Genomic DNA, 19767 nt, shown 5'->3' with positions numbered 1-19767 from the left:
ACAATCAGAACAAATACTTGCCCCATCGGATCCAATGTGATCTGTAAATATGTGTTTCATCTGTACCTGTATGTACTCACTAACTGTCAGCTGTGGGGTAAGACCATCTCTTGTCTCTTTTTTCCTACCACTCCTCCATGAAAATTGATTCTTCAAGATGTTTTACGTAAAATTTTAGTGATCCCAGCTGCCTCTCTGCACTCATCAGTTTAACCACTTAGCAACAACAAAAATTTATCATTTTTTGTTGTAGAGCTATCTAAGAGATGAAGAAAGAATTTTTAAAAGTATTACTGTTAATGCACTGGTCTTTTCAAAATAAATCATTTAAAATACCACTGGAGTTGTACAAAAACAGCAGAGTAAAACAACAAGGAGAAGAAACAAAAATGCAAGCTCCGTCGATGGCAAACCAGGAAGTATATCTAATCATGAATATAGTACATAAGAAAAGCTGACAACAGCAGTAAAGATAAAGATACCAAGAAGAAATGCTCATAGCTGCAGATGTCAGAGAATCAACAGAGTAGTGTTCTCTGGGGTTTGTCCCTTAGAGGGTCAAAACCAACCATCTCTTGTTTGAAACAAGAAGCATAGATACTCTTGGCAGCTTCAGGAAGCTTGGAAGTTAACACGGAATGAGGAATCACAGAGACAAGCCACTTTGCAAGAAACAGTCTGTCAGTGAGACTAGGAAGCAGATCCTGAGTTCAGTTGATAGAGAGATATAAGATTTTAGTAACTCATTCACAAACACGCCCAACCCCAGATATTAAGAATTCCTACTAGCCTGAAACATGGCACTGATTTTCTTTCACATAAACTTATTACAAATAGCTGGTCCAGAAAGAATTTATCTTCTTCAAATATGCCATAAAGGGGTTAAGGGATTAAATAGAAATTTAACGTGTACAGAAAGCACTTACATTTAACGAATGAGAATTTTAACTAAATACATTGCTGAGAAATTTTTAAATCTTCAAGAAGCAACCACTTCTCTAAACCAAGAGCACAGAGCAGAAATGTGAGAGCTCAGAGAAGGACTAAGGTTCCTAAAGAAGGGAAAACTTAATAGAAATGGAAAATGTTTATTGATATAAAATTTTTTTAACTTTCCAGAATTAAGTGAAGATTTGATTCCACAAATTAAGGTGATATATGCCCCATGAAAAACTGATGTAGAAGAATCCATGTTGAGACAGCCTAGTAAAATTATTGATTTCAGAAATAAAATATCCAGTCACCTATAGTACAGGGAAAAAACTCATGCTGCCCTCAGATGATTTTGTTACTGTATTCACTGCTTAAGGACAGTCAGCAAGGTCTACGAAGTCCTCAATGAAAGACAGTGACCTATGAATTTAATCCTTAGAAAGAGGAGCCTAGTCCTAGTTTATTCAGGGTGACCTTGGTTTTTCCACAGTAAATCTTACATTCCAGGAAGCCTCTCAGGCAAAACCTTCATTTTAAGTGTCCAGGCAATACTTATTACAATGCTATGTATTAGGCAATAATGAGAAAATCTATTAGTTTCAACATGTAGAAATAATACAGAGAACATTCTCTGAATCCAAGAAATAAATCTAGAAGTTAATACAAACACTAAAAAATGGAAAAATCTCTGCCACTTGCCAGTTAGAAAGGGAAAGTCAAAATGTGAATCGCAGAATATTTAGAAAATAAAGACAGAAAACCTATTACTTACTCATAGGTAAAATAGGAAAAATTTTAAAATAATAATTTAACAACTCTCATAAACATAGATGCAAAAACATTTAATAAAATATTAGTGAATGGCGTTTTATAATATATACATCAGAACCAAAGTAGAATTTATCTCAGGATTGTAAAATTGGCTTAAGATTTAAAAATCAACCCATGTGAGCTCATTTGAAAGTGCAGGGGTGCCTGGGTGGCTCAGTCAGTTAAGTGTCCAAGTTGGTTTCGGCTCAGGTCATGTTCTGGCAGTTCAGTTTGTGAGATTGAGCCCCAGTTTGGGCTCTGCTCACAAGGGCACATACACTTGTGCATGTGCTCTCTCTCTTTCTCAAAAATAAATAAATAAACATTTAAAAAACAAAATAAAAGTGCAAAATTCACTGGACAAAATTCAACACCCATGCAAGATTAAACCAATAAACAAAATGGCTCTTAGCAAACTAAGACCTGAAGAAGTTAACTTCCTTAATTGCTCAGTCTGATAAAGGATATTCATCAAAAACCCACAGCTAACATCACACCTAGTAGGAAATTTCAAAACATTTTTTCCCATAATATTGAGAACAAGGCAAGGATCTCCACTCTCACCATTTTGATTCAATTTTGTACTAGTGGTCCTAAATGTTTACAGTACAACAGGCAGACAAAGACATAACACCAGAAAGGAAGAAGAAAAATTAACTGTATTTTCAGGTGGCATTGTTTGCACAGAAAATGCTTAGAAATCTATAAAACTAAGACGAAAGCGACAAGATTAAAAATTACTTTTAATCAGAAAATAAGGTAAGATAAAATTCCATTTATAATAACACCAAAGGAAAACTGCATAAAATACTTAGGAACAAATTTACAGAAGGCAAGCAAGGCCTCTACAACAAAAACTACAAAAAAAAAAAAAAATTGCTGAGAGAAGGTAACAGCGGATAAAAGACTTGAACATACGCTTACCATGAAAGATACATAAACGATCAGGAAGTAAACGAAAAGTCCTCAACATTATTAGTCATCAGGGGGTGCAAATTAAAACAAAATGAGGTAACATTACTTCCTACCAGAATAACCAAAATTAAAAACACTGACCACAGCAAATGTTAGTAAGGAAGGATGTAGAACTGAACTTTTCATATTTTATTGGTGAGAATTTGGTAAATCTACTTTGGAAGAATTTCTGACACTGTCTTGTACTACTAAGCAAGTGCCTACGTTATGACCCAAGAATCCCATTCCTAAGTATTGACTTAGGAAAAAAGAGAACTTACATCCACAGAAAGACTTAGACTACAATTTTCAGGGTAGCTTTATTCACAACAGCCCCCCACCAGGAAAAGCTCAGGTGTCTGGTGAAAATGGGATATTTATACAATGGGGTACTACTAATCAATAGCAAGGGGAAAACTACTGACACGTGAGCTGATACAGATAAATCTCAAAGACATGCTGAGTAAAAGAAACCATATACAAAAGCATGTATACCCTATGATCACATTTGTATCAAGTTCTGAAATAGGCAAAACTAGTCTATGCTGTGAAAAAAAAAAAATCAGAATAGCATTTGTCTCTGGAAGGGGTGGAAGATGGGGATTAACGTGGAGAGGTAGGAGAGGAAATTCTGGGGCTATGTTAATGTTCTATAACTTGATAGGTTTCAGTCACACATTTGCATACATTTGTCTAACCCCAGCAAATGTACACTTAAGATTTTTGCATTTCGTTGTATGTAAATCTATACCAAAAGGAAAAATTGTAGCAAATATTTAACTATTTTATATATGTATGTGAAATAAAGGAAGTGAATTGATCCCTGTGATTTACTTTGAAGTGAGTCAACAAAGTAAGATAGATAGCTGGACAGATTGACAGATAAATACAGTATTATATTATCAAATGAACATAGTAAAATGTTATTGGTAGAATCTACAAAATGAATAAATCCATGTGTTCCCCGTAAAACGATTTCAACTTTGTTTTGTTTAAAATTTTTCACAGTAAAACGTTAAAAAGAAATTATCTCAAGAAGCTAGAAAGTATATGGCAAAAGTAAAACAATCAGATTTGGTAAGTAGGAAAATTGAAATTGATCATTTCAAAACAGAAAGATGACCAAGGTAATAAATTCCAGAGCTACTTCTTTAAAATAAAATAAAATGAGTAGATTACCTAATTTAATACAGAAAATATGTATAGAATATACATGTATTTCTATACATAAATATATATAGATGTATAGAAATACACAAAATAAAATATACGTAAATATACATATTTATGTATAGAAATACACAAAATAAAAAGTAAAAATAAAATAAAAAAATAAAAAAATACACAAAATAAAAAGTAATAGAAAATTATTATAGAGACTTCAACAGAATCATAAGAGAATACTTCAACTCTCTGCAAATCAATTTTGAAACTGACATGTAATGCATAGTTGTTTATTAAAATAAAAATTTACAAAAATGACACTAAGAGAGATAGAAACTTAATTAATTTAAAAATGTTTCCATTATCTTATTCAACATTTTTATGGGGTCTCTAATGAGAAGGTATTTTCAGATATATAATCTACTATATTTTCGTTAAGTAGTAGACTATAAAAGTTTCTTACAAAGCTAAGCTATAAAAATTCCACAAAGGTAATATACCACAAAAGGAGATCCTCGGCCCATGCTCACTTATGAACATTGTTGCAAAATATTCAGTAAAAGTAAACAGGGTCCTCCAGTAATTCCTCCATAATTCAATATTAGGAAATCTATTCCTATATTACCATAGATCATCATATTAATTAGTTAAGAGAGAAAATTTATTTTATCCTCTCCATAGATATTTAAAGACCTTAATACAATATAATATCTATTCTGGATAAAAAATGTTAAATACTAAATACTAAAAGGAGGTACCTCATAACATGAATTACACACACATACACCTATCTTTAACGCCTACTTAAATATAGATGTAGTATTTGTCTGGATCCAGAGAGGAAGAGAAAATGAGACGGAGGGTGTATGCACGCATGTATGTACATACGCACATATGCGTGTACGTATGTACATACGTATACCAGCCTTCTGCTAAAGCATTATCTTTACCATCTGGAGCAAAATAGGATGTTTCTCGCCAGAAATTTTGTTTATATTGTCTCATAGCTACTAGTATCTGTGATAGACAATAAAAATAATAGAGGTATAAAATTTGAGGCAAAATTATTTTTAATTATTATTATTAAAATTATTACTTGATGGGGCGCCTGGGTGGCTCAGTGGGTTGAGCGTCCGACTTTGGCTCAGGTCATGACCTCACAGCTCGTGAGTTCGAGCCCTGCGTCAGGCTCCGTGCTGACAGCTCAGAGCCTGGAGCCTGCTTCTGCTTCTGTGTCTCCCTCTCTCTCTGCCCCTAACCCAGTCGCATTCTGTCTCTGTCTCTCTCAAAAATAAATTAACATTAAAAAAAATTTTTTTAATAAAATAAAATTATTACTTGTCATGATTGCTTCTCTGGAAACTGTTGTTACCTCTGGAACGCTTAAAGATTCAACTAAAAGTATATCATAAATAATAAGAAAATTCAGTAAAATAGCTGAGTGAAAAAATAATAGTCTTCATATATACAAACCACAACCAGGTAGGTGATATATTAACAAAAAGTAACTACAAATAAGCCTATTCCTTAAACTGCTGAGGAGCATAACCAAAAATTTAAATATGGACGAACAGTCAAATCTTAAAGAGAAAGAGTCAATATTACAAAGATTTCAATTCTCTCGAAGTCAATATATGTGAATTTCACTTATTCACAACAAAAATAAAAACATTTTTTAATAACACAAGCTAATCCTTAGTTCATGAAAAATTTCTGAAGGAGAAAAGTAATGAGAAGGAGGAAAACCTGGCAGATATTAAAACATATTAAAAAGCTACATTAAATGGGGCGCCTGGGTGGCTCAGTCGGTTAAGCGGCCGACTTCAGCTCAGGTTATGATCTCGCGGTCCATGAGTTCAAGTCCCGCGTCAGGCTCTGTGCTGACAGCTCAGAGCCTGGAGCCTGTTTCAGATTCTGTGTCTCCCTCTCTCTGACCCTCCCCTATTCATGCTCTGTCTCTCTCTGTCTCAAAAATAAATAAACATTAAAAAAAAAATTTCTTTAAAAAAAAAAGCTACATTAATTAATAAGTCAATCAATAGATTCATGAATACTAGATTCATGATTCATGAAGAATAGAAAGCACAAGGGGGGAAAAAAAAAGGCCAGAAATAATAATATGTAGAGAAACAATAATAGCTGTTGTTATTTAGAGTTTATTACATGCCAGGAATGTTCTAAGCCCTGTACAATATTTGCCTTGTATTATGTTTTCAATAATCCCATGAAATTGTTTTTATTCTCACTCATTGGATGAGGAAATTGAGGCAAAGAGATTAAGTGATTTGCTCAAGTTCAAACCATTAGTGGAAGAGCTAAGGTTCAAACCCAGACAGACTGCAGAGCGTATACTCTCCAATGTTGTGTTTTACTACCTAAACGCATGGACGAGTCGAATAGATGGTAAAAGTATACTTCAAAGCATTGGCGGAAAGGTAGATTATTCAACACATCATATCTGGTTAAAACATAAGGTTGGGTCCCTGTCTCATACCTATTGGGAAAATCAAAAACCAGGTAGATAAAATATTTAATATTTAAATGATGAAAAATTAAAAATAAAAGACAAGTATATCATTGCAGCATTGCCTGTAATAACAAAATCAAAATACCCATTAAAAGACTGGATTGTAAAGTAGAGTAAATCTATGCTGTGGAATACTATTCGATCGTTTAAAATATTGGGCAGTATTACATATACAGCTAAGGAATATTATGCAAAATACATCCTGAGTATAGAAAGGAAGGAACAGAAAGAACACGGGGTATACATGACGCTGTCATTTGTTTTCAGTGTTGTGCGTGAGTGGTTGGAGTGCGCATGTGTGTATTCTCTGATGCGTGCACTAAAACCAGGGGCCAGCATCACCTTGCGAAAGAGAATTTGGATGGTAAGGTCATGGGGGAGAGACTACATTTTCACTGTATATCTTCTTGTGTCTTTTGAATATTTTACAGTATACTGTACATGTCATTACCTATTCATAAATAACAAATTTGAAAACCAACAACTAACTGTGCGGATATTTTAATCATCACCTGCATAACACTATCTCTGCCCATGGAAGCAAACAATCTTGGTGAAAACACAAAAGGAAATCATGAGGTATAAGAGGAAAGGAAAGAATGGCAGAGAAAAAAATCGTTCAATGAGTGGCTCTTTAGGGCTGAATTTTCTTCAGGTCATTCTATCTTTTAACAATCTACAAAAATGGAAGTCATTTAGAAAATAGCACACAATAAAGAGAACAATATCAATAACAACAACAACAACAACAACGAGTAACATCTAACACTGGATCGGTCCTTCCAGTTTGTCAGACAGCATTTTAAGGACTTTGTGTGTATTTTACTCATTTAACCGCCTGCAGCAACCCTATGCGGTGTATGTGCATATTATTGCCTGCATTTTTCCAAGGAGTAAATTCAAGTTTCCATTTGGTTCATTTCCATCAAATGAAGAATTGTAGAGCATAGTAGACAAGGGCAGATGACAAAACCATCTGGCCATGTTTCTACAAGCCAGGCCTCTGGGCAGAGTTTTCCAAGACATCACCTCCTCCCACACCTGGAACAGTTCCAGAAGCACAAGGTCCCACACAGGTCACCAAATGATGATGATGGCCCCTGGGGTGGCCTGACCCTGAGCAAGTGTCAGCATTCAAAGACAATGTTGCTGATGGTGCAATTTCCTGCTTTGAATGCTCCACATTCCTGAGCTTGCACAGGGAAGGCTAATACAAAGATTTATCCCGGGGCACATACCGAGTGCCATGTGGTGGGGGGCTTGTGAAGACAGAGAAGGCAGTTGGGCACTATGCTTACAGCTGACTGTTGCACGGTGATGGCAGGTGTCACCCAGGGAAAGCTTTAAGCATGACACTTGGAGAAAATCTCACTCCGTAATATCTTTTCTCCACACCTCTGTCCAAAGTGCCTGAAGTTCCACAAGGAAGCATTGCTGTCTGCTGTCTGCCAACGCCACTTTTTAAAAGAAAATCCAACGGAATAAATATATATATATATATTTTTTTTTTTTTTCACTAAATAAAGAGTGAATTATTTTAAAAGTGCAAAGCATAGAGGTCAGTGTCAGATATCTGTTCTAAACTTCATTATGCCTTTTCAGGACGCCATGCCATCAGGCAAGTTTACTTAATCTGAGTTTGTGTCCTCCTCTGCGAAATGGGGCTACCCATTCTCATTTCACACAGTTGTTGCATGCAAGGATTAAACACAGACACACACACTCCACCAGATACAGAATCCAGTCAAATGCTAAAGCATTCAGTTAAATGTTCCACTAACATCAGTTTCCTCCTACACTTTCCTACCCAATTAACCCCGTCTTCTTGGCAGGCGATGCGAGAGCACGGTGCCGAAACCAGACCTGACTATCTTGCCTGGAACTGGCCCTTTGTGCAGTAACCACCCCGCGCCCTTTTGTTCGCGCCACTCCCCTGACCCCTGACCCAGTCTGCTCACCGCAGTTCATAGCGTGGTAAGCCAATCTCACAATGAAAAGGGACATTTCCTACCTTTGAAAAAAAAATGGGCAGAGAACCAGCAGACTTGTGGTGCCTTCCATTTCCCATATGTAAATTTCTCAAAATACTTTCCAGTAAGCCATCTCTTAGGGCTCATAACGTGATTAATAATGTTGTGTCTCGCTCACTTTTAGTATTTCAGATAGGATAGTGTCTTAGGAACGTATAGTTGTTGAATTATGAAAGGGAGGTGGTTTGATCTGTCTCCTTCCTACTCACACACATGCTAGAATCTCACCGGGACTACGGGAATCAAGCGAGTGAGCCTTTAACAAGTAAAAGTTTTGCTTGAAATCCAGCAGTCAATTAATAGGACTCCTGTGGCTAAAATCCAGTGTTGCCTTGGGGATCCGGAGACCTCAGATCAGCAGGACTAAAGAGACTGGACACCTCAGGGTGACTCTACCTGGGAGCACTTTTAAAAATGCTTCTCAGGTTCACATTTGTCTGAAATTTCATCGCTGTAAAGCTGAATCTCACGAGAGCAAGTGTGATTGAGTATGAGTTTCTCCCGGCAAAACCTGTTTCAGGGTCATTCACCCTAGTGGGGTGGTTGTGCTCTAGAAACGCGCTTCCTAAACTGGCCAGTCCTAACAGCCAGGTCTCCCCACCTCCCCTCGCCACCCATCACAGTGAACGCTGTAGGCTCCTACCATCACCAGCAGAGCCACATGCCCTTTTCCAGGCTTCCATTCTTCTTCCATTCCATGCCAGACAAATTAAAACACGGGCAGGGCCTGTGTTCCAGCCACCCTCTTTATCTGCCTTCACATTCCTTCCTCTGCCCATTCATGCTGTTGCAGAGGTCTGGACCAGCTTCCTGTAATCTTGGAGGGGAAAATTTCTCCCTTCAGTGCGGGCTTCTGAGCCTGGTTGTTTTGGGTAACTGATTTCCTCCCCTCTCCTCACTTCTGTGCATATAGCTTCCTTTGCTCAGCCTGTTAACCCTCCTCCAATGGCGAGGAGTGTCTTCTAAGCCCTAGGATTTCAGTGTGCTCTTCTGTTTCCTGCTGTCCGAGTGCAGGATTTCCTGAGCCAGGGATATATACAGAGTGGAGGCACTGCTGGGCTCTATCCTGACCGCACCTCCTAGGGATCATCCTACTGTGTACAACACGTTATATTTATATCTCAGGGCATTGAGGTCAGTCCCTACTTTGATATATCATTTCCTTCATTCCCCAAAGCTGAGCAAAGTGGAAAATCCTTTCTCCTCAAGTACTTTAGCTCCTACCCTCTCCCTGATTTGATTTGGGAGTGGTCTTTCTTCCTCACTCCCTAAACTGAAGGATTTAATTAAAAGATAAATTAATAGCTAGAAAAGCAAAATGTTGCATCATGAGATGTAATCTTCCTGCTGAAATCTCTTCTGAGTATCCTAAATACTTAAAAGACTGAATATTTTGAAAATAAAAGGACTGGTAGGTATCCCTGAATTAGGGTCAATTCTCTGATCCTTTTTATTTCTAACGGAGGAGTAGGAGTAGACACTTTTAACAATTTAAAATATGGATTGCATAAATAAGGAAACTTCTGAATAGTAATTAGAAAATGACCATAGAGATAGGTACTATTTTAAGTCTGGGAAGGTAACATTTTCTAGTGGAGGTGCAAAGTCAAATACTACATTTCCATGTGGTTCTATAGCAGGAAAACCAGTCCCTTTACTTCCTGCCATCCCAACCTCTGGTTGCCTATCTCCTTACCATATACCTGATATAGCCCAAAATTCCCAAGTGTTTTCTCGAATCCAAAGGCAATTCCCAGCTTTCCAGCCTTACAACTGTAGCAGGGACTCAGATGCACGCCCGAGGTCACCTTCGGCGCTGTTGCAAAGCCACTACGCTGCCACCAGATGGTCCCAAAAGGTCCTCCAGTGGCCGTGACAAAGTGTTTTGCAATTGGTCCTGACCAAGGCCGCAGGCCTGAGCGCAGGCCTCTGCTCCCAATGCCTCACCAGCTCATGCGGTTTGTCAAGCTCAGTGTGCTCTGTCCAGTACGGTGCTCACCTAGAACTGCACACAACTGACATGGCACTCTCAAAGCCATTTTCTCAGGTACTTCCTCGGCCCTCAGAGTGTCCCTGGGGGTACCTCCCCAGCAAAAATGCTCTGGAAGCTTCCCGAACCTTCAACAGCCAGCTCAGGGGAGGAGCCCCAGCAGAGGTTTCTCTTTTTCTTCTCTGGAGAATCTATTTTAGGAGCCTCACTGTTTTCCCCTGTCCCTTGGCCTTCGTTAAGAACATTGTCTTCATCCAGACAGGTTTCCTTAGCTTTGAATCTAAGAGACAAGGGGTTGGAAACCTCTTTGTAGGCACGTGGACAACTGCTCTATGAATTGTTTTCTCACAGCTTTAGGTAAAGCCCTCATTATCTGCAGTTTTGACTAACTTCCACTCAGTGAGAGGCCTGCTGTGTTCTAGGCCACGGACTCACTTTGTATCCAATATTTACACCCCCTGCTACAGGATCATGTCCAGTAAATACTGGCTGTTCGGACCTGGTGCCCAGAGGCCACCTTCTCCCTCCAGGTGGCTGTGGTCTCTTCCAACTGCTGTTGGGAGTCTCCCCAGTAATCCAAGCGCCTACCCCCCAGATCCAGACACTTATGTCTCATGGCCGTTCTAAGAAGCACCCTTGCCTGAAGACACTGCATCTGAGCCACTCTTTGCAGGTAAAATCAGGTGAGCTGCACTCTGACCTCGGGAGACTGATGCTCACGGGTATCTCCTAGGAGTTCCATAAATACAGGCTCTAGGCTCACCATGAAGGTGATGGCAGTTGTTCCAGGGGCAGCCGTCATGCCACCTTCCGAATGTTACATGCCCTGCCTGGAGTGGACCAGATTGCACCAGGCCTAAATCGAGCCATACTGCACCCACCTTGCTTCCCCGCCCACCATGCTTCTGCTCCCCAGGCTGCATGCTGTTTGGGACCACCTCCAGCCCAGCCTCCACGTCCTCTAGGGCAGTATGAAAAATTACCTCACATGGCTTGAGGTTGCCTGGATCTCCAAAGAAGTTCAAAAAGATAGGAATGAAAAACTCCTCTCCCTAAACTCAGAAGTTGAGTTTGTATATGAGAATTGAATCACGATTGTGTCTGGCTACTCGCGTCTCGAGGGGCACCCAGGTCCACAGGTAAATGGTGGTCGGATGTCCTGGGATCAAACTGAGACAGATTCTGGGTCATTTGCTGGTGTGGAGTCAGAGGCCAAATTGGGGACTGTATTTCATGATATCGAATATGTGATCACTTAGCGTTGGTTTGAATTGGGGAGTGTGGTCTCAGAAGGCTCTGGGAAGCATTGTCCCTTTCAGTCTCGGGCACATGAGTGACACTGACAACTGCCACAATTGCGAAACAAAAAAAGATAGGTCCTGACTCCACGAATTTTACACGAAACTCAGAAGACAGCAAAACAATTCTAAACTAAGATACTACGTTCACTTACAGCATTAAGAGCAGAAAAAGGAAAGCTCAAACGAACAAACATAGTCATCCAGTAATTGTAAAAGCCAGGCTTTTATATGTTGCTGAGCATCGATAAATTTCTAAATGATGCCATCTGACTAGTCCAATGGCCACCATGCTGTTGTCAATGAGGACAATTATTTCTGTCTGAGAAGTAAAGGTTTCCTAACAAAAGGCATAGGATTGAATGATACAGCTTTGTCTCCACCTGCAGGAAAGAGGAGACTGAATTCTTTCTTAAAGGTATTTGAAAATATGCAAGGCCTCTAGGATTACCACTAAAAATACCAGGTTTAATTAGCACGCAAGCTCTAACTACACATTCTTCTGTAATAAAATCGTAATTGGATCAAAACAGAGTCAATTACAAGACATAATGGACGTGGACCACTATGCTTACTTTTATAACCTTTTTTTTGAACTATAATATACATAGAGAAAAGTTCGCAAGCCTCAACGTAGAGCTGGATGAATTGTCACAAAGGAAACACACTGGTAATCATCGTCTAGATGAAGAAACGGGACATTAGCAGCCCCCAGAAGCTCATTCACACCTGCACTTAGTTTTTAAACCAGGATTGAAAACCGTAGTCTTTGACCTATCCGTCAGTACATCTAAGGGAGGAAGGAAGCCACAGGCTGCAGAAGGACTCTCGCCCCCTAAGCATCATGGTCCCGGCGCTGCCCCCGAAAAGGCCATCGCCAGCCCTGCCGTGATGGGGAGAAGGCAGCTCTCTTTCTCTGGCTCCTGTCTCCCACAGGGCTCCAGACAAGGTCAGCTCATGCTCCTGTTCAAGGAGAGGTCTAGCCCTCGTTTTCATTAGGCTAAGTTTCCTTTATAGGACTCAGTCAGATGAAAATGAAGCAGAGTTTGTGAGCTGTCTTCACCAAAACCCGTCTGTCATGTATTCCTTGCGCCCACAGTACTCAGGGACCCAGATGAGAGTGGAGGTGGCCGCCCGTTACCACAATCAGCACGTCTAACATTGTACACCCACGCCAGGTAAGAAATCATACCTCTTGGCTTATGGTCCGAGGTCCACCTTCTAACAAAAAAGAAATCTGCATCTGATTCAGGTGATTCCGAGCGTCCCATTGTCTAGTGTTTGAACCTAGTTTTTTACGCATTGTCCTTGTTTCTGAGCACGTCCGTCCCTGTTACTCCATCTTGGCTGGAAGCAGAAATCTGAAAACTTAGACTCTGACAGTACTCTGGGCTCTGAGGGAGAACAAGGTTGCTAGAAATACAAAGCATTTTGATTATTCTTAGGCTTTGCTATATAGTGGGAACTGGTTTGCTTTTACCATCTATGTGCGGTTGCTTGTTTTGTGATCACAAAGTCTGTAAAATGTCTCCAGGCTCCATTTTAAAGGCAGTTAACAATCCCGTCTCCTACCGATTCAGCTGGGAAGAACCAATTCACGTTTTAATGTTAAGAACCCAAGGGAAAAGGAGACAAGATGAGAGGAAGAATAGAAGGGAAATGATAAAACTTAACAAAATAGAACGGGCTTCATTTTTTTTCCAGTTTTTAAAGTATATGTTAAAATAGTTTGTTAGACTGTTTCTAATATTTGTTAAAATCATTGTCAAAACATATTTGGACATTTGTCGCTCAAAGAGTTAAGCCAGACTCCACGGGAGGGGAAGGGGGGGAGGGGGGTACTTGGGAGGCTGGTGACCCTGCCAGGTGCTTTTGGTAAAAGGGAGGTAACAATGTGTCTAGTGCATATTGTGGGTACACTTCAGCCATTCAAACCCAGACAGAGGAAATGGGGGAATGGAGCTGGGGGGGAGGGATGGGGCTTAGAAAATGAATAAAGAGAGAAAATGGCCCCAAACTCTCTGCTGTGGCTCTTCATGTGCTGAAAGCCTGCATTGTGTGAAGCTGTGAGTCAAAATAAGAAGGTTATTCAGTTATCACAGACTGCATCTGAAATATGAAATCGTTCTATTCCAGTCATTTAGCTTCTCATCCTACCCCCCCCCCAAAAAAAAAAAAAAGTCTTCCTCATTAGCTACCAGTTGTTTTTTTTTTTCCTTCCGCACAAAGTCATTTCATATTTTTAGGGAAAAAAATTAATTGCTTTAAAACCTTTCTTCTCTAACCTGTCAAATGAATTCGTGCATTCCAGTGGACTGGGGTGAGTGTTTGGATCTAACGTGAAGTTTGCCAAAAGAGCCCTCCGACCCCCTGATAAGCGTCTGAGCGTTATGTGGGGAGTAACCCTTACCACCACCCCCCACCCTTCGCTAAAACAAGCTTCCTTCTGCGTCTCTGTCCCCATCCCCCAGGTCCTTCACCACCGCCATCTATTTTCCTTGGATGAGAGCCTCGCAGTGAATAGGAAACATTTTTAAGAGAGGGGAGGAGGGGTTGTGAAAGAGATTTAGAGGCCAAATGGGGCCTTTGCAGGAAAAAAGAATTCAGAATCGCTGATATAACTCAATGGCATTCACTGTTGCAGAAAGTAATGAACGTTTTCCTTAGCAGCAGTTCATCTAGTGTCCTAGACTAATTGGAGACCATTTTCCAAGAAGAAAAGAAGGGTATGTGGTTCACAGCCACGCATCTGTGCACGGTGGAGAGCCATCCGCCTTGCCTTGTGCAGACTTTTGTGTGAGGAAAAGACCCATCTTTGTTCCTCTGCCTGGTTCCTTGTGTGGCTTCTCTCGTAGGAAGAAACAAGGGGGAAATTAGATGGTTGGCAATCCACTTTAAAGACGTACATTTTGTCTGAAAATTATGTGCCCCATCTTGATCATAATATTCTATGTCCGAATATCCTTAGACCTCCCTAAGAAGTAGAGTGCATATAAAATATCCAAATACTGATCCTGAAGCTGAGTCTTCTATCAAGTGAGCTGAAAATGTAATACCTTGAGAAACAATGGGGTGTCTTTTCTCATTTCTTCCATGTTAATAAGGATACCTGATCAGAAACAGTAATTTTCATTTGTTGTATTAAAATCTCTAATACTACCTTTGAGTAGGAGGGACATTTCTTTCAGGGAAGGGTCAGTCAGCAGGGCGTGCATGCTGGAGGGTGATCTTTATGCTTCCCGGTGGTCTCAGCTTCTACGGAACCAGCCATTATGCTGTCTGATATATTCAAAAGCAAAGTTCTGAACTTTTAACTTTCATTTGGTTAGATATCAGTCCGTGGGGTATTTGGACACCCTATCGAATTTCTTCTCTCTTTTTGAAGGCAATCTTTCTGGTTTAAGAGCTGAAACCATGAAGAGTGAGGAAAGATTTTCGTTTAGTTTCAACTCAATGCATTTGTAAGTAAAGAGTTCAAAACGCTCCTTATTCAACTTCCTGACCCCCCCCCCTTTTTTTTTTTGAATATCACTGTGAATTTTCACTGCAGCAGGTAGATATCTCTAAGATCCTACAGGAGTTAAAAGTCATTCCTTGGCCGGCAGAAAGTTTCTTCCTATTTAGGGAATACTGTGAACTTGCTCATAGCAGGTACCTAATAAATATTTATTAATTTGATTTAATCTAGGATAATATCTCTGAGGACTATTTGGTAGCCAGATTCTTGAACATTCCTACAATATTTGTTTCTGATGGTTCAATTCTTAGAGGTGGAACTGAGGTGGGTGATTTTGAAATGATACGCATCTCTGGCTCCCTTTCTTATGACGTCAGAGACACAGCGGTCGGAGGTGACTTCAGGACAGAGTCCCGGATGCGTCCTCAGTCAGTGAAGCCACCCTAGGAATCTGAAAGGATCTATTCAAGGTTCTTGGATGGCTCCTGATGGCTCAGCTGAGATCTGTACCTCTGAGTTCGGCAGGACCCCCTGGTGCCATTTGATCTTCTTCATCTCCATGACACTGACTCTGAGAAGTCACAGAGTCTGGCTGGCACCTATCCAGACCACTTCCTCCAATGAGAAAAGAATAAGGAGGCTTTATAATAATGAAGAAAACACACTGCCTGTCTTGGGTCCCTAGCCCAGGCGAGAAGAGTACCTAGGTTCATCAGAGCCCAACAAGAGGGTGTGGGAGATAACTCTGTTGCTTATAGGAATGACCGACCTCAGGGGAACCCATGGCTGATGCCAGCATGGATTGTTCTTGCCTCCAGATTAGCTCCATCACGGGCCAAAGAAGTCTGGGAAGAATTGGTGGCCAGCATAACAATTTCTAATACTCATCAAGCCCTAATCGTATATCCTGCACTGTTTTAAGGTCTACATTAATTCCTTTGATTCTTACAAGAACTCTACAAGGCCGATACTAAACTTCTTCCTCTCTTACTGATGAAGAAACTGGAGCAGAGAGATTTTAGGTAAGTTGCCCAAGGTTACACATTGTAATGGTGCAAAATTGTGTGAAAAGTCTTTGAAACTCTCTCTTTGAGAAGTGGAGTGTCAATCTCCTCCTCCCTTGATTTGAATCAGACTTAGGACCCAATTCTAATGACTGGAACGTGCTGGAAGTGATGGCACCTCTCACCACGCTAGGATAAAAGACGTTGCCCCTTCTATCTGGTTCTCCCTCGGATTGCTCACTCTGGGGGAAGTTGTTATCACGTCTTGAGGACTACAAAGCAGCCTGTAGAGAGGCCCACGTGGAGGACCGATAACCAGCACCACGGTGCCCTCCATGTACGTGAGCCACTCTGGAAGTGGGTTTTTCTGCCCCAGTCAAACCTTCTGATGACCGCAATCCATGACGGACCCTGAGCCAGAAATGTCCAGCTAAGCCACTTCTACATCTCTGAACTGTAGAAACTGTGATATAAACGTTTATTGTTTTAAACCACTCGGCTTGGGGTAATTTATTGTGTATCAATAGATAACTAACGCACACAGTAATATCTAAGTGTCAGGGCCAAGATGCCAACCCAGAGGGTCTGAAAACAGTGCCCACAGTTTACCACCGTACCATTCTGCCTCTGTTGATACAAAGGAGATCGTTTGATGAGCTTAGATTCTGAAAAAAAATTTTCAAGGAGCACTTGGGTGGCTCAGTTGGTTAAGTGTCCAACTTTGGCTTAGGTCATGATCTCAGTTCATGAGTTTGAGCCCCACATCAGGCTCTTTGCTGTCAGGGCAGAGCCTGCTTCAGATCCTCTGTCTCCCTCTCTCTCTGCCCTCCCCCCCATTCTCTTTCTCTCTCAAAAATATATAAATAAACTTTTAAAAAATGTTCAATAATTGGAAGATTATTTCTTCCCAGCTGTAAGAAATTCTAATGTGTTTCTAAACATTTAGAAATCCAATGACGGCAATGCACACATTAGCTACATAGTCACTCCTTTCCGTGGATATTGAATAAAGGTTGGTTGAGGCCTTTTGTCCTATCCTGCTTTTTCTAGACTCCAGGCAGACACTATCTTTCTGTTAGCACTCTACTTCAGACAAGCCTGTTAACACTATAATTAATCAGATTCCAGCTTATTCGCATGTCATTTCTAACCCATGGATACGCCACAGTCACCGTAACCAAATTAGATATGCGTCCAATCTATGGACCTCAAGTATTAGCTTTCTTTTTGTCATCTATTACTTTTAGGCTGGGAGGAAAATATAAACAATTCGTCTCTTAGACAGGATCACTTCTGCATGTGTTTATTTCCCCGGTACGCGTTGCTTAGGGCAGCTTGGGTGTCAGAAGGTTGACTCTCTGCTGCCACCTCGCGGACACAACAAACACTAGCGCCCACAGCGCTGGGCTTTGTACAGAGGGAATGCTCCGTCGGTGCCAGTTCTTCTCTCTCTGCCAACACTCTCCACAGAAATTGTTAAACAGCTGTCAATAAATAACCATCATCTGACATAAGGCCACTGCTGGCAGCAAACATGTGTTCCCCCACTGCCCATCTTTCAGCATCGAGGTACTTGGAAGATCCGCTCAGAGAATCAGAAGGCACTTGGTAACTAACGTCTTCATTTCTTAGAGTCAGGGAGACAGACAGCCTTAAGGACGGTCCAACCGGGAGGAGCTAACCCGACCCCGGGATCCTGACACTCATTGCCTATCCCCAGGACAGATGTCTCTCTGCTCCCCGTGGGTTTTCCACGTGGCCGCCAAGTCACTCACGCCTCTGCTTAAAACCCAAGTCCAGGTTTCCACCAGCTAATACCGGAGCTGTCCACAACCTGAGCCTGGCCTAGCTTACCTCTCAGCGATCTTCGTGGCTTTCGATTTAATGACATTGAACTCCACGTACTTTCTGGAGCACCCCTCCTCTCCAGCTCCACACGCCCTTCCTAACTCTGAGGATTGGGCCCGGAGCTTGTCTCCCCTGGAATATCATTGTCCCACTCCACCTCTGCCTTTGCCGCTCCCCCCCTTCACCACTAGAGTGACCCCTCGCCCTCCAGGCTCCAGCCGCACTCTGAAGACAGCCCCGTGTCCCGAGCTGCTGTGACAACATTGTCTGTTTGAATGCTGGCCTCCTCCAGTGTGGTCTGAGCTCTTCGACGACCAGGGCAGGATTACGTCTAACTTTGCGTTCCTGGTACCTGACAAACAGCAGGTACTTCATAAACGAGGTAATGTACATAAAATATTTAGCACGTCACCTGACAACAGCCAGTGGTCAATTCAAGTTGTTGTTGCAGTGATTGTTAATTTGCCGAATGAAACCAAAGTTTCTCAGGTATCCACAGCCAAAAAAAAAAGGATTGGCTTTCTTCTTGGTAGCAACTAAAGAGAGAAGGCTGAATGAAAAGAAAGAACCATAAGACACGCGTAGAAAACAATGAAGGATCTAAAGACACCAGAGGGAAACAATGACATAGGCTAAATAATATGAAATTAGTGAGAAGATCAAACAAAGCAGGGGGAATTTGACGAACTTTCCTAGCCGGCCAGATAGTCTCCACTAGGAAAGTGACTTTGAGGGAAGTGGTAAATTCCCTATAACCTGAGTCATTAAACACTAGACCAGATACACCACTTAAAAGCACACGGCAGCAGACATCGGGGAAGCAGCTGAGCTAGTGGGCTTTTTCGTCCTTTAATTTCCCCGATTCACTCACAAAGTATTTATCATAAGGCTGCAAAACATTCTTTACATCTTTTCCCATTTGTTCACCTTCATTTTTCTGAGGGAAAGGTGCACAGTATTAATATTTACTTAGCCAACATCACCCAGCAAGGGGACTGTGCAAGCCCACAGTGGCTAATATTTAACAAGAACACAGAGACGGCCATTTTACTGGAAACATTTTTTGACACAACCTGATTATTTTCATTAGGTCTGTATTGGGCGGGGGTGGGGGGATGGGGGAGAATCTTGGGGCAGATTGCTACTGGGTGTTTGTCGATATAGTCTTTGAATAAAATCGGTCAGCACACATTTTCTTAAGATAACAACCACACGACACGCAAGTTGTACTTTATTGCTCTAGCTCCCTTACTGCTTCCTTGTCTTTCTTCCTCTGCTTTTTTTTTTTTTCGTCTGATAGTTCCTAGAAACAAAGCCAGACACCAGAATAAAAGAGCTGATACTACTATTCTCTTCAGTTGTTTTCTGTAGCTTTTTAAATGTAGTCATATTTTTCTGACTTTGTTGATTCGAATTTTGCCTAAACAACCTCTTTCCAAAGTATCTCCAAAAAGATTGTTTTAGATTATTTCCAGCTTTCACTTGAGCTGGCATCTGGATGCTTTATTTTGTTTCTGGTGGATTAAAATGTAATACTACATTAAAAAAAATAACTAAGTAATCAGCAATCAGTACTCACTTGAGCGAGCTCTGGGTGAGTGGGGGCAGGGAGGCTCGGGTAGGACCCTCTCATTTTAGTGACGAGTGAGCCACAAAGATGTCTTACAGGGTCACAAAGCTGGTGGCAGTCAAAGCCTAGACTAGAACCCAGATGTCCTCATTTTTCATCTAGAACTTTTCCCGTGACACCAA

General features: G+C 40.9%; 1 protein-coding gene across 4 annotated transcripts in view; it reads right to left on the bottom strand.

The window, feature by feature from the left end:
- The window catches only part of COG6 (component of oligomeric golgi complex 6), a 130290-nt gene that overhangs the window by 10700 nt on the left and 99823 nt on the right, over nucleotides 1-19767 (bottom strand). The window contains exons 19-20 of one of the 4 annotated variants that reach the window (XM_042960419.1): nucleotides 18428-18565; nucleotides 17442-17651 (exon numbers count right to left, since the gene is read on the bottom strand). The exons of 2 other annotated variants lie outside the window; for them this stretch is intronic. In XM_042960419.1, coding sequence (XP_042816353.1) covers nucleotides 18445-18565 — 121 coding nt within the window. In that variant the 3' untranslated portion in view covers nucleotides 17442-17651; nucleotides 18428-18444. Of the gene's footprint in view, nucleotides 1-17215; nucleotides 18566-19767 lie in introns of those variants that run through there. One more of the 4 variants, XM_042960362.1, reaches the window with a different exon arrangement.

This window comes from Panthera tigris, chromosome A1, assembly GCF_018350195.1.
Source record: "Panthera tigris isolate Pti1 chromosome A1, P.tigris_Pti1_mat1.1, whole genome shotgun sequence".
Classification (NCBI taxonomy): Eukaryota; Metazoa; Chordata; class Mammalia; order Carnivora; family Felidae; genus Panthera; species Panthera tigris.
This window is presented reverse-complemented; position numbering and strand designations above follow the sequence as displayed.